Source organism: Myotis lucifugus, unplaced genomic scaffold (genome assembly GCF_000147115.1).
Source record: "Myotis lucifugus unplaced genomic scaffold, Myoluc2.0 scaffold_426, whole genome shotgun sequence".
In the NCBI taxonomy this organism is placed as follows: domain Eukaryota; kingdom Metazoa; phylum Chordata; class Mammalia; order Chiroptera; family Vespertilionidae; genus Myotis; species Myotis lucifugus.
In genome coordinates, this window is record NW_005871474.1 from 565,998 (window position 1) to 577,360 (window position 11,363).

Genomic DNA, 11,363 nt, shown 5'->3' on the forward strand with positions numbered 1-11,363 from the left:
CCTTTGTTCTCCCTTTTATTTTCAATGCCATGAAAAATAACAAGAGGGGGTTCCCTTTAATAATAAATTACTTCATTCCCTTTTTTTAAATTTCCTTTTTTTTATTGCTCCTTATGTTTGCCACTGGAAGAGAACAGTTATAATTCTGAAATAACTCTTCCTGTCCTGTGGTTAATCTAGAAAATGATATGTGTATATATAATTTAAGAAAGTATTATATGTGAGATTATATTTTCTAGCTATATCAAATACTAAGTTTCCATATTGAAGTTCCAAAGTACATTAAAACATGTGTTTCCCTGCATTTTTCTCTGCATTACAAAATATGCCTTTATGACCTATTAACCATACTAGGTGATATTTAATGGCACATTACTAAGCAAGTATACTCCAGTTCTCTAATGGGAGTATATATGGTGTTGATAAAAGATGTAGCAAATATATTATTTTGACTGTTGATTGAATTGCCCTGCCGGGGAGCGCGCGCGGCCCCGCAGCGGAGCGGCTGGGGAGGCCCCACTCCCGGCGGAGAGGCCTGTTTGTGCGGTCAGAGGTCCGGCGCTCCACCTGCGGCTCGGGCCGTGGGGAGGTTGTGAGGTCACGCACCCCGGGCTCCCCAGGTACCTCATCTTCGTCATGTGGTTTGCCACGCTCATTGTCATGAATTGCGTCGTCGTGCTCAACGTGTCTTTGCGGACGCCCACTACTCACGCCACAGTCCCCGCGGCTGCGCCACGTGAGCGCGGGGTGCGCGGCTGCGCGCGGGGTGGGCGGCTGCGGAGCAGCGGGCGGCAGGCTTTGGAGCTGAGCACCGCTCCTCGGCCCTGTCCCCCCCTCTGCCCCACACCCTCTGCCCCAAGGTCTTGCTGGAGCTGCTGCCGCGCCTCCTAGGCTCGGGCGCGCCCCCGGAGGCCCCCGGGGCAGCCTCGCCCCCAAGGCGGGCATCGTCCGTGGGCCTGTTGCTCCGCGCCGAGGAGCTGATACTGAAAAAGCCGCGGAGCGAGCTCGTGTTTGAGGGGCAGAGGTACCGGCACGGCACCTGGACGGGTGAGCAGCGTGGCCGGGCGGGCCAACGGGGGCGCCTGAAGCGGGGGAGGCCTCCATAACCCACCGGGGTGCGCCCACCTCCCGGCAGCTGCCCTCTACCAGAGCCTGGGCGCCGCCGCCCCCGAGATCCGCTGCTGTGTGGACGCCGTGAACTTCATGGCCGAGAGCACGCGAGACCAGGAGGCCAGCGGCGAGGTGGGGCCGGAGCCAGGGGCGGGCGGGGCGCTGCCGAGGCCTCCCCCCAGCTCTTGTGCTGCAGGGACTCAGCTCGCGCCTGCCCCTTCCTAGGAGGTGTCCGACTGGGTGCGCATGGGGAAGGCCCTGGACAACATCTGCTTCTGGGCGGCGCTGGTGCTCTTCAGTGTGGGCTCCAGCCTCATCTTCCTGGGGGGCTACTTAAACCAAGTGCCCGACCTGCCCTACCCGCCCTGCATGTAGACCCGAGCTGGTGGCCGCCTGATTTCAACTTTCCTATCCTCTCCAGGAGGAAATAGATTTTGAAAAACAAGTTGCTACCACTGCTATATTATGATCCTTTACCACCAGGGATAATAAATCAGTATTTTGTAAACACATGTTGCCTGTGCACAAGTGTGTAGGTCTGGTCACTGCGCAGGGATTAGAAAGAGGGAAGACTTTTTAAAAACTTTTTATTGATTTTGGAGAGGAAGGGAGAGATACAAGTATCAATAAGAGATAATCATTGATTGGCTGCCTCCTGCATGCATGCCCCACACTGGGTATCGAGCCCATAACCTGGCACGTGCCCTGACCGGAACTGAACCGTGACCTCCTGGTTCACAGGTCCCCCCGCCCAACCACTGAGCCACGATGGTTGTTCAAGCAGCTCTTGAATGCCAGTCCTCTGGGAAGCAAAGACCATCCTAGACCTAGCCTTGCTGACCTTCCAGTTTTGCTCAGGCTCCAGCCGCGTAGGACCTTCTAGCCCTGTGAGCTTCTAAGCTGGCAGCTATTTGATGGCCACACAGGAGAGACACAGTTGCTGGGATCAAATGCCCTCAGGGCAGGCCCCCACAGGCCCACAGAATAAGGCTGAGGCTGCCCTGGCCCTCCCTCCATCATTTCTTCTACGTTTTCTTGGTCAAGTACTGCCCACCTACTTGGATCCCCAAGACTCATTGTAGATTCCACCCCACCCCACCCCCTTCGTCCTAACTCTGCTTGCTTGCCCTGGTGAGTAGCTGGACTGTGAGAGAAAACAGAATAAAAAGGGGTCTGAAGTGGTGGGAGCTGGTTGAATAGTCTTTATTAACAAACGGGATATCCAAGGCCACTACATTGAGGAGGGGTAGGGACAGGGAGGGAACAGGGCTACTTGCTGCTCACACTATATACAGATGCAAGCAAGGGGGTGTGGAGGCCAGAGCTCCATGCTCCCTCCCTCCACCAGGAAAGGACAGAGGCTAGAAGAGATGAGGGCTGGAAAGGGAGAAATGTTTTGGCTGGCGGGGTCCCCCTTCCATTCCCTGGGGTTTGGGAGGAGGGGAATCATTAAAGTGCTTTCAGAAAATGAGGAAATGGTCCCTGCCCCTGGAGTGGCTGGTGACCCCCCTAAAACCTAGGGCCCAGTGACACCCCCCCAGGGTCTGGTACATTCAAGGGGGGAGCCGGCTCCCCTGACGTGCAAATAAAGGGGCCCAGGGCCCTGCCCAGTCAGCAGCAGTGGGGTACGGGGTCCAAGCCCCAAGCACTCTCCTCTTAAGTGGAGAAAAGGGGGGACGGGGCTAAGCCCACTCGATTCCTGTGAAGGGGAAGCTGTGCCTCTCCAGAAGATGGGACAGGCACAGCTTTGGGGAGAGAACATGTTGGGGAAGAAGGTGGTCATGTGATCACAAAAGCATCAAGGGTCAGAGGTCACGTTCCCAGCAGGCTCCAGTGAATCAAACCAGTAAAAGCAAAAGCCCAAGGAGGGGGAAGCAGGGCGGCCTGGGAAGTCTGGCTGTGGGGGGAGAGCTGGGTCCCCGCGGGAGAGCTCCAGCCCAGGGCTTGTCACCAGTTCATGATGCAGTTGCGGTTCAGAGTCATGAAGTAAACTTGGCTGCTGCCCCCAGAGCGGACGGAGGCAAAGAATACCTGGGGTGGGGAAGGAGAAGTCACCAAGGGATTGGGGTGAGGGGGTTCAATTAATTGGGAGAGGGAGAGAGACACTGCAGTTTAGTCTCTCAGAATAACCCCACCCGCCCGACCAGTGCGTTCAGTGGTTAGAGCAATGGCCCACGCAACAAAGGGTCGCAGGCCCGACTCCTGGTCAAGGGCACATACCTGGGTTGCAGGTTCAATCTTCCACATGCAGGAGGCAACCAGTTGATGTGTCTCTCTCTCCACCCCCCTCCTCCACCCGCCCCCCACACCTCTCTAAAAATCAATGGAAAAAAAAATCCTTGGGTGAGGATTACCCAAAAAAAGGGAAGAACTACCCCTATCGCCCTGAAGAGCAGAAGTGCTTGGGGAAGAGGGCAGCTGGCAGACCTCTAGGGTGAAAGAAAGGGGGGGGGGCAGGGGAAGGGAAAGGGCGGGCTGTGACCGAGTGTGTTCCCTAAGGGGCCCCTTTCAGGAAGACTCCACAATGGTCACCTCCTTGGTAGGAACCTAAGGAGACCAATGCAGGCCCCAGCCCTTTCCAGGGGCAAGGGGCTCCCACCTTGTCATTCCTCTCACACAGGAACTTGAGCCTCTGAGCTCGTTTGTGCATGAAGACCCCGTCCAGGTGGCCTGTCTCCACGGAGCGGATCTCGATGGCTTTCTCGCCCCAGCCCATTATCTGGTTGGAGCAGATGTAGGCTGGAGGAGAAAGAAGTGGAGGGGCAGTGAGTGGATTGCAGCCCAGCCCACTCTAGGGCCAGCTCGGGGACCCACAGCTCGGGGACAAGCACCACTCACCCACGGACGTGGGCATCTCTCCCCACTGCAGCACCACATCCTTAATGATCCGCCCGTACGTGTTGACGTAGACGCCCTCGTCCTCGTAGCACAGCAGCATCTCCATGCCATCGGTGTTGGGGAGGAAGATGATGGCGTGGGGTGTGATCTGGCTCTGGATCTGGGAGGAGGAGGGCTGGAGTCCCTGAGTCTGGAGCCCAGACTGGCGGCCCCCCTCTGCCCACAGTCCAGCTGAGCTTACATGAACAGGGATGTAGATGTCATAGCTGTTCCCCGAGTCGACATCCACTGCGTGGAAGCCAGCACTGGAGCCATAGATGACTTTGAGCCGCTGTCCCTCCTCTACCGTCAGGTCCACCAGCAGGGGGCGGTGAGGCAGGTCAGCAAAGGACTATGGAGGAAAGAAGGGATCAGGGGACACAGGTGGAGGAGTCAGACCTTGGAGCAGTGTTGGGGGGCTGAGGCTGGGATTACCTTGAAGGCCATGAATTTGTGGTAGGGTTTGGGGGCCCAGGCATACACCTCTACGGAATTCTTCAGGGCGATGACCAGGAACTTAATACGTTCGTATTTCACTGGGGGCAGGAAAGAAGAGGGATGCTGGGACTTCCCTTGGACTGTGGGGCCCCTCCCACAGGTCTGTCCTACACCCCCAATGCCAGGCCCCACGTCTCTGGCTTCATGACCATTAAGCCCAAACCCTCATTTCTTCTCATAAACAAATGTGCCCTGGCCACTCTGCTGTGACCTCCTCACCAACGCGGTAGTGCCCGCAGCCCTCCATGTCCCCCACGGTGGTCCAGCCCTGCTTCTTCTCCACTTCTGGGTCGTTGTGCAGAATCTTGTTCCGGAGCCAGGACAGGTAGTACACGCGCAGTTTGTTCCTTTTCCCTGAGGGGCGAGGACACACACACACACATACTCCCTTCGTTGGAGATCCAGATTCGGCCTCCCGCCATCCTTTTCTGCGTACCACAAGGGGTGAGAGAGTGGCCCCACCTTCCGGCTCCTGGACCAAGGGTGCCCTCTGCCCTGGCTGAAGATGGTGACAGAGAGCCAAGGAGCTGAGCCCCCTCCTCCAGGCCCTGTCCCTGCCCCCGTCCTCCACACACACACCTGAGATGGTGATGAGCAAGTTGAGTCCTTCCAGCACGTCCATTTGCTGGAAGCGCCGCCGCCCAATGAGTCCATACACCTTGCCCTGCCCACTTCGGTCCAGCAACATCAGCCCGTTCTCCGTGCCCACCAGCAGGTTGACGCCTGCAACGGGAGCCCTTGGGCAGATCAGAGGCAGAGCCAGGCCCTCACCCGACCAGGAGCAGAGGGCACACGGATCCCTCTTTTCCTTCCCAGCCCTGGCTTACCCCACAGGGCCGCGCAGAGGATCTCGGAATTGAACCGCTTCTTGTACTTGCGAATCTCGGGGGTTTCACTGTGGGCCCGTGTGTTGGTGGGGTTCACGTTGACCACAGAGCCTTTCCGCACGTCATACTGCAGCTGATCAAGCCGACTGGCCTCTCCACCCACTAGGGCTGCGGGGGGAGAGCAGTGGGGGTGGGCTGCTGTCCCCTTACCCCGTCTCTTCTTACTCTACCCTTACACTCAGTCTCGGCTCCTCTGAATACTCAGAAGGAAAGAGAAAGACCGGAGAATGGAGGAGGTGCACGAAGGAGCTGAAACGGCCAAAGGCCTGAAAGTGCCCCTCCGTCCCGCAGGGCCCTGTGCTGCTGACCATCTTCCCTCTCGGGGTAAGAGGCTCAGGAGCTCTTGTTGCCTCTGTGCCAGGGCAGGTGCTCAGGTGAGGGGAGGCCGTGAGCACCTGCTTTGTGAACCGCATCACCGGGGCTTCACCTTTGCCCTCTCCAGGCCTCGTGGCAGCTCCGTCCTCCCATCCTCACCTGTGATAGGGATGGTGTCCCCGCTGCCTCCGGACTGGTAGATGCCTAGGTCCACAAACATCGTGAACGAGCTCTTGCCAGGGGCCTTCACCAGCCCACGAGACTGGTACTGTGGGGGCAGGAGTGGGAGTCAGGCAAACGTGAGGCCCTGGCCTGTGCCCCCCCTTCTATTGTTCCTAGGCCCCATGTGCCCCCAGGGGAACCCTGGCCCAGGTGCTCTGCCCGCCCAGCAGAGTGACCCCAACACCCCCTGATCTGCCCACTGCCAGTGCCCTCCCCTCGTCCCATGGACCAGCCTGCACCACTTACATCACTGCCTCCATCCTTCACGGGGGGGCTTTGACCTTTGCTGCTTTCAGTGGGCGAGTGGCTGGGCTGGACCACGTCTGGCAGGTTTGTGTAACCGTTGCTGTCGGCATGCAGCAGGCTTCGCTCCTCTTCAGGTGTCTAAAGGAACAGAGGGAAGGGGGCCAGTGCTAGGGCCAAGGAGGGTCACAGCAGGTCTGGGAAGAATGGGGTGCCTACTCACACGCTGGACCACCATGGTGCCACCCCCATAGGGGGTCTGGGTCCCGGCGATCTCCTCCACATCATGGACCACCATGGTGCTGACACTGTCTGTATCCCCATCGCTGCTATGGGAGAGGGAGGTCATGAGGCCCTCCAGGTCCTGCCTGCCTCCCAAGTACCATGGCAGCAGGCGAGAGCAGGAGGCCTAGCGCTTTCAGCTTCCGATTCTATTCAAAACACGATGCACTCAGCCCCCACTGAGCAACCTTGTCCTGCTGTTGGGTGTCCTGGGCCCCGCACTTGGGTTGGGGCAGGCTGGTGGTAGAGACACCTGAAGAGACCACCGCCCTACTGACAGCACAACGGGAGAGAGAGGAACACCAGTCTCACACCCCATTCTCTAGAGAAAGGAAGGAATCACTCACCAGCAGTGACACCAGGGTTCCCCACAGATTTGCCCGAGGTCCCCCTCCCTCGAACCTACAACCCTTCTCTTTGGGTGCCTCCGATATGGGCGTGCCACCCCTCCCAGGGAGCCCCATACCGGGCCCCAGGGGTGTCTCTGCTCCCTTCTGATGGTTCGCCATTGCTTTCCTCCTCGTCGTCCTCACTGCTCTCCACCTCCTCACTGGACGATGAGTAGTCCATGGCCTTCTTGGGAGGCCGTGGGGCCTCATCCAGGGTCCGCTCTTTCAGCAACACAAAATCCTGCAAGGGAGGAGCTGTGTGAAGGGGAGGGGAGAGAGGGCGGTGGTAAAGGATGTCCAAGGAGAAGGGGCAGGGTCACAGGAGGGCTCCCGCAAGCAGGGCCCTTCTCACTAACCTCACCAATGGCTCGCTTATAGCTCTGGGAGGGGCCACAGGGGAAGGGCAGCCAGGAAGAGGCAGGAGAGAGGTTAAGAAAGGTTAGTAACTGGAAGTACATCTGTAATCCCGCAGCCCTTAACGAAGGCCCACCCCCCAGCACCCAAGCTGAAGAGGCTCCAAGCTGGCCCCAAAGTCACAGATCAGAAGGCAGGGCCACAGCTGCCACCTGCCGACTTACTGCGGGCCGGCCTGGCCGTGAGCGGTGGTCATCAGGCTTGGCTTTGTTCCCAGGGGACAGCACTGGGGAGCTGTCCAGTTTGGAAGAGGCTGGTATGGCACGGTGGGAGAAGGGAGGTCACTGACACCCGGATGGGGGTGACCTAGAGCCCACACCCTGGGCTGAGAGCTGGGCCTGAGCCCCGGAGCTCAGACACGCTCCACCCAGCCCAGGCCCCACCCTAGCCCTGAGGATGTCTCAGTCCCTACCCTGAGGGAGACTGTCCAGGCCCCAGAGCAGGCTGCCAGGCCCACCCACGTACCTCCCACACGGTTCCGCTCCAGAGAGCCGGCCTGGGGAAGGTGCCCGTGAGAGGCGGGGAGGACACTATCCGAGCGCTCCCAGCCAGGGTCGCTCCTTCTGAGGTCGGGGTTACTGTGGGAGAGCAGAGACGGGGTCAGGGCGACAAGGGGCTCCCCTCCCTGGGGGCTGAGCTGCACTGCAGAGGGAGCCATCACCAGGGGAGGCAAGTAGGTGGCAGAAGTGAGGGTGGGAGTGAGTGAGGGGACAACTCCATTACCTACTGGCGTTGGGCGGACCAGGGGGCTGAGCAGGGGGCCCTGGAGGCTTGGGACTCCCCCGCTCTGCCCTCCTTTGCAGATAGATTTGCCAGGCGGAGTTGCTGCGAGGTCTGTGAAGGGAGCACAGGGGTGCCGGGGGCAGGGGCAGGGAGGGGGCTGAGGTGACTGGGTCGGGGCTTGCCCACCCCTAAGCGGGTAACCTGGCAAACTCCCCTCTGTCCCCGCCCCGCTCCCTAGCCTGCCACCCAGCTCTGCACAGCTCAGTGTTACCTGGCACGGACAGCCTGGGCTGGCCGAGCCCCTCCGGCCCCACTGGTGTTAAGGGCAGTGGCAATAGATGAGGTCCTCTGAGGCACCTGAGGAGAGGAGGGGGGTCAGTGTGCTGGGAGCCAGCTCTGTGCTGGAACCACACACATTTCGTCCTCGCTGAGGCCCCGCAAGGTGCCCCCCTGGCCTTTATGAAGTCAGCTAAGCTCAAGGAAGCTGACGAATCTGTTCAGAGGCAGAGCTGGGATTCCAACCCAGAAGGTCTGCCCCTAGTGCTTCCCAAACACCCTTGGCACCTTCCCATTCACACACTCACGCCGGGATCACCCGCTGGGATCACCATGACACAGTCACGGGCCACCAGATGGAAACCCCGTCAGGACGGGACCTGTGGTGGATGACTTGCCTTCTCTTCCCTTCCAACCCCAAACCCATCTCCACCTCACCGCTCCCTCCACTCTCCTCCATTTTCTCTCTTACCATAGTTGACCCTTGAATAACATGGGTTTGAACTGCACAGGTCCACTTACACACAGATTTTTCTCAAGAAACACGTAGAGCACTGTGCGTGTATTATTTTTTCCTTATGACTTTCTTAATAACATTTTCTTTTCTCTAGTTTATATAATATACGTAACATACAAAATTATGTGTTAATAAACTTTATGTTACTGGTAAGGCTTCTAGTCAACAGTAGGCTCTTAGTAATTTAGTTCTGGGGCATTTAAAAGTTACACTTAGCCCGGCCAGTGTGGCTCAATGGTTGAGTATCGACCCATGCACCAAGAGGTCATTGATTTGATTCCCAGTCAGGCCACCTGCCCAGGTTGCAGGCTCAATCCCCAGTCGGGGGCACGCAGGAGGATCAATGTTTCTCTCTCATCAATGTTTCTTTCTCTCTCTCCCTTCTCCTTCTCCTTTCCTCTCTCTCTAAAAAGCAATAAAAACATACTTTTATAAAGTTACACTTAGATTTTTGACCGTGTGGAAGTCAGTGGCCCTAGCCTCCACATTGTTCAAGGGTCAACTGTATTTTGTGCTCTTTCCTGGTCCCACAGGCCTGTCCTTACCTTGGGTGGGGCCTCATTATCCTGCCGGACCCAGGCTGGGGGGTTCGGGCTGGGGCCAGGCCCCTCCGAGGTAGGGTCTGAATTCTGGCGGATGACAGCTCCTCGGGCACTGGGCGTGGCAGTGGGTGTGGGGGCGGCAGGGTCAGGGTCATGAGAGGCTGGGAAGGCAGCCAGGTTTCGGGTGGGCTGGTCCTGCAGGGACTGGGATCGGGGTACAGGCGCTGCATATGGCTTCAGTGGGACCCGGTGTGCCACCAGGCTCTGCAGGGAGAGACCAGGGAGGGTAGGCTGCCCACTCTGTGCACATCCCCACCTGTGAGCCGGGGCCTGGGCTGAGAGGAAGGGGCAAGTAAAGCCTCCAGCTTCCAATTACCCATCGAGTGGAAGGGGCTCCTGGAGCCCAAGAATAAGCAAGATGTAGGACAGACATGCAGCAAGCAGGTGATGTCTGCCCATGTACCTATCATGAGGTCTGTGATCCCTGGCTAAGTATGTGCTTGTGTGTGCGTGTCCCTGTGCTGCCTGAGGCTCCCTATGTCTGTGTTAAGACGGAAATGGGAAGAAACTCACCTTGTGCGGTCCCTCCTGGGGCTCCACCGGCCTCTGCATAGGAGGAGTTTGGGAAAGTGGTCCTGGGGGCCCAGGGGAGGCCTGAGGAACAGGGGGCTCAGGCCCTGTGCTGCTTGGCTTGGTCTTGGCCAAGGGAGAGTTCTGCTGCTTGTTCATCCTTGTTCTCTCTTCTACCTGTGATTCAAAAGGATGCCAAGCAGGCCAGTTTTTGCTTCACTGTCCTCAAAATGTAGGTCCCCACCTGCCCCACTGCTCCAGCCCTCATGCCTGTGCGGAGCACCCCTTTCCCCTTCTCAGTGTCCGCCAGTGCGGAATGACCACTTCTTACAGCTCAGGCCTCGGGCAGAGGGCCTGGGAGGGTGGTGTCTTAGGCTGTAAGGAGGCAGTGAGTACCTCTCGGGCCCAGGCTGGCTTGTCGGCGGGGTTAATGCCCCGACTATAATGGTACAGGGGCTTCCTGTCCCCGGGAAGGATCTGCTGCTGCTGCTGCTGCTGTTTCTGCAGCTGCTGCTGCTGCTGCTGCTGCTGCTAGGGACTTGAGGTAGGCGTGCTCCTGCTGCAGCTGCCTCTGCAGGCGCTCCGACTGCCGCTGCTCCTCCAGCTGCTTCCGCTTGTATTCCTGGGTCCAAGGGTAGGAAGAGGGGCTCAGCAAGATGTAGCCCTGGAAGTTAGAGGTGGCATGCCCTTTCTTTTCTCCTGCCTAGAGAGATGTCTCCCCTTGATGCCTGGGTGAGTCCCTTCCCCTGAAGTGCTCCCATCCCATTCCTTCTGGCAGAGAAGCTCTGATACACATCTTCCCAGAGAAAGCTGGGGGACCCCGTTACCAGCAGTAGGGCCTGTTCCTGGAGCAGCTGTTGCTGAAGGATCTCGAGCTGTCGCTGCTCCTCCTCTAGCCTGTGACGAATATATTCCTGGGGGGTGGGGTTGGGGTGGGGGCAAAGGGCAGGGAAAGAGGAAAAGGCGGCGGCGGCGAAGGAGTTGGAGAAAGAGGAAGGATCGGTGGGGTGAGGATGAGGAGAGCAGGGAAGAGCAATAGAGAGGATGGGGATGGGATGAGCCCCGAAGGGGCAGGGAATGAGGAGGAAGTCAGGGTGGAGGACCCATGAGGGGAAGTGCAGGGGAGAGGAGTCAGGGTGGGCAAAGAGATGGGGAATGAAGGCACAGAGACAGGAGGAGGGCAGGGAGCCAGGGTTGGGGGTTGAAGGGTGGGAGAAAACAGAGAGAAAGAGTGAAGCTAGAAAAGATAGGAGGAATCTAGGGGTAGGGAAAGAAGGGGGAAAGGGTTTCGGGGAGCAGGGGTGCAGGCAGCAGGAGCGGGCGGGGAGGCCAGGGGAGGGGAGGGGTGTGTGCAGTGTGTGCTGGGGGCCTGTACCTGCTCCCGCTCTGCTTGCCGCCTCTCCTCCTCCCGCCGCAGGGCCTGCATGTCCTCCAGACGCCGTTGCTGTTCCTTCTCCTGCAGCTTCCGCTGTTCCCGCTCCCGCCGCTGTTGCTGTGG

The 11,363-nt window shown here is 58.5% G+C and overlaps 2 protein-coding genes across 2 annotated transcripts in view; one reads left to right on the top strand and one right to left on the bottom strand.

Annotated features, from left to right (window-relative positions):
• Positions 1 to 1,620, top strand: part of CHRNE (cholinergic receptor nicotinic epsilon subunit) — a 5,529-nt gene extending 3,909 nt beyond the window's left edge. Inside the window, exons 9-12 of the mRNA XM_023744087.1 lie at positions 621 to 747; positions 861 to 1,047; positions 1,136 to 1,242; positions 1,336 to 1,620. Of these exons, the coding sequence (XP_023599855.1) occupies positions 621 to 747; positions 861 to 1,047; positions 1,136 to 1,242; positions 1,336 to 1,485 (571 nt within the window). The 3' untranslated portion in view covers positions 1,486 to 1,620. The remainder of the gene's footprint in view (positions 1 to 620; positions 748 to 860; positions 1,048 to 1,135; positions 1,243 to 1,335) is intronic.
• Positions 1,621 to 2,289: 669 nt separating this feature from the next.
• Positions 2,290 to 11,363, bottom strand: part of MINK1 (misshapen like kinase 1) — a 58,907-nt gene continuing 49,833 nt past the window's right edge. The window contains 21 exon segments of the mRNA XM_006102765.3: positions 2,290 to 3,141; positions 3,710 to 3,849; positions 3,949 to 4,108; positions 4,190 to 4,339; positions 4,423 to 4,523; positions 4,705 to 4,839; positions 5,065 to 5,208; positions 5,313 to 5,480; positions 5,847 to 5,955; positions 6,156 to 6,293; positions 6,376 to 6,481; positions 6,901 to 7,064; positions 7,180 to 7,203; positions 7,402 to 7,490; positions 7,703 to 7,815; positions 8,232 to 8,317; positions 9,299 to 9,559; positions 9,869 to 10,042; positions 10,262 to 10,396; positions 10,398 to 10,487; positions 11,241 to 11,357. Of these exon segments, the coding sequence (XP_006102827.1) occupies positions 3,058 to 3,141; positions 3,710 to 3,849; positions 3,949 to 4,108; positions 4,190 to 4,339; positions 4,423 to 4,523; positions 4,705 to 4,839; positions 5,065 to 5,208; positions 5,313 to 5,480; positions 5,847 to 5,955; positions 6,156 to 6,293; positions 6,376 to 6,481; positions 6,901 to 7,064; positions 7,180 to 7,203; positions 7,402 to 7,490; positions 7,703 to 7,815; positions 8,232 to 8,317; positions 9,299 to 9,559; positions 9,869 to 10,042; positions 10,262 to 10,396; positions 10,398 to 10,487; positions 11,241 to 11,357 (2,688 nt within the window). The 3' untranslated portion in view covers positions 2,290 to 3,057.